The sequence below is a fragment of the Penaeus monodon genome, chromosome 28, assembly GCF_015228065.2.
Source record: "Penaeus monodon isolate SGIC_2016 chromosome 28, NSTDA_Pmon_1, whole genome shotgun sequence".
Classification (NCBI taxonomy): domain Eukaryota; kingdom Metazoa; phylum Arthropoda; class Malacostraca; order Decapoda; family Penaeidae; genus Penaeus; species Penaeus monodon.
The window spans coordinates 4169535-4171106 of NC_051413.1; the positions used below are offsets into that span (position 1 = coordinate 4169535).

Here is a 1572-nt window from a genome sequence, read left to right on the forward strand (position 1 = left end):
AAAAAAACTAATTGCAATATTCCTCCATCTTCAGATCTACGTTAAAAGGGGGTCGATGAATTGAGGTCTCTAATGACCTAAACACAAGGCAACACAACAGGATATCTAATTCAAATAGCAAAGTTGCCTAACATCAACTGCACCAATATGAGGCAATGGATTCAAGACCTCAGCGAAAGGCAGCATGGGGCGGTGGCCTGAGAAAGCACGCTGAATGGGACTTATAAAGTTGCCAGCACTAGCCATGGGACTCTGGTGCAGCGCCTCCTTCACCGCCTGCAACGGGAGATTTGATGTTTAGTCCATGTATGAAAAGAAGGGGAAAATCAACAAATGAAGTATACCATGAAGAAAAGGCTGATGTGTTTAAAGACTATTTGAAGCCTAGTGGTAACTGAACTAAAAATGAAAAATGAGCAACCCGCAAAAATATGCAAAACCTACGAATGAAGAGGGAATTTCTTGATGGCCCTTTCATATAAAACCTTATATTTCAATACAGAACCCAGTCTTAAACCCGCCAGCCACAAGATGAAAGAAATAAAAGCCCACCTGCTGAACCTGAACGCTGATCTCCCTTGAAATATTGCCCACTTTTTCACACAAATTCTCCAAGGCCACCTGAACCTGGTTTGATCAATAAACAATAGTCTAGTTGTTAATAAAAGATACATAACACTGATCAATACTTGCAATATCAAACAGTACAATATCACTTTCACACCGTGCTTATTATGTACACCAGCAATATGAAGGATAATTCGCAAAAGCCTCTAACCATACTCAAAAGCCTCTAACCATTCACAAAAGCATTTAACCATACCTGTTGCATTTCTTTCGTGGTCTGCAAGAAGAACTGTTCAAGATGGACACCCGACGACTTGTGCTGCTGGGTGAAAGCTGCCTGTAACTGGGCAAAGCTGTCTCTCATTGTCTCGTTAAGCTGAGTAATGTCCTTTTCCATGCAAGCCAGAGAGGCTACCGTACCTTGGGAGCTAAGATATACATAAATTTAGTTGATACTGAATAAAATTGAACAGCCGCTTAATCTTCTATCGGGAGAAATGTATGCTGCACGCAGGCTTTTGACAATAACGTTAACGTATTTTATTTGCCTCGCTCTCTAGCACCCAGATCCCCTTCCCTCTTTCCCTCCCTCTTTCCCTCCCTCTCCCCTTCCCTCTCCCCTTCCCTCTCGCCTTCCCTCTCCTTTTCTCTATCCCTTTCCCTCTCCCCTTCCCTCTCCCCTTCCCTCTCCCCTTTCCCTCTCCCCTTTCCCTCACTCTTCCCCCTCACCTCTCAATGTCCTGGAAGGCCTCACGTAACTTCTTGAGCTCCTTTCGCACCTCCTTCTTGGTCGCCTCGAGGAGGCCCTCCAACCGGGCTTGTTCCTCGGCACGCCTCTCGTCCCTTTCGGCTCCTTCGTCGAGGTTCCTGGCGAGCAGTGCCACCTGCTCTCCGTTCTGCCGGGGAAGGCCAGGGTGTGCTTCAACGAAAACCTCGTCAGGGGAAAGTTACTCGTGATTAAGGTAGACACACTCGGAGTGTCATCATGACGAGGGATGATTTATA

The 1572-nt window shown here is 45.9% G+C and overlaps 1 protein-coding gene across 1 annotated transcript in view; it reads right to left on the reverse strand.

Moving 5' to 3' along the window:
- LOC119591296 overlaps positions 1 to 1572 on the reverse strand; it is a 16450-nt gene that overhangs the window by 8267 nt on the left and 6611 nt on the right. Inside the window, exons 6-9 of the mRNA XM_037940023.1 lie at positions 1297 to 1463; positions 824 to 995; positions 553 to 627; positions 169 to 276 (exon numbers count right to left, since the gene is read on the reverse strand). Of these exons, the coding sequence (XP_037795951.1) occupies positions 169 to 276; positions 553 to 627; positions 824 to 995; positions 1297 to 1463 (522 nt within the window). The remainder of the gene's footprint in view (positions 1 to 168; positions 277 to 552; positions 628 to 823; positions 996 to 1296; positions 1464 to 1572) is intronic.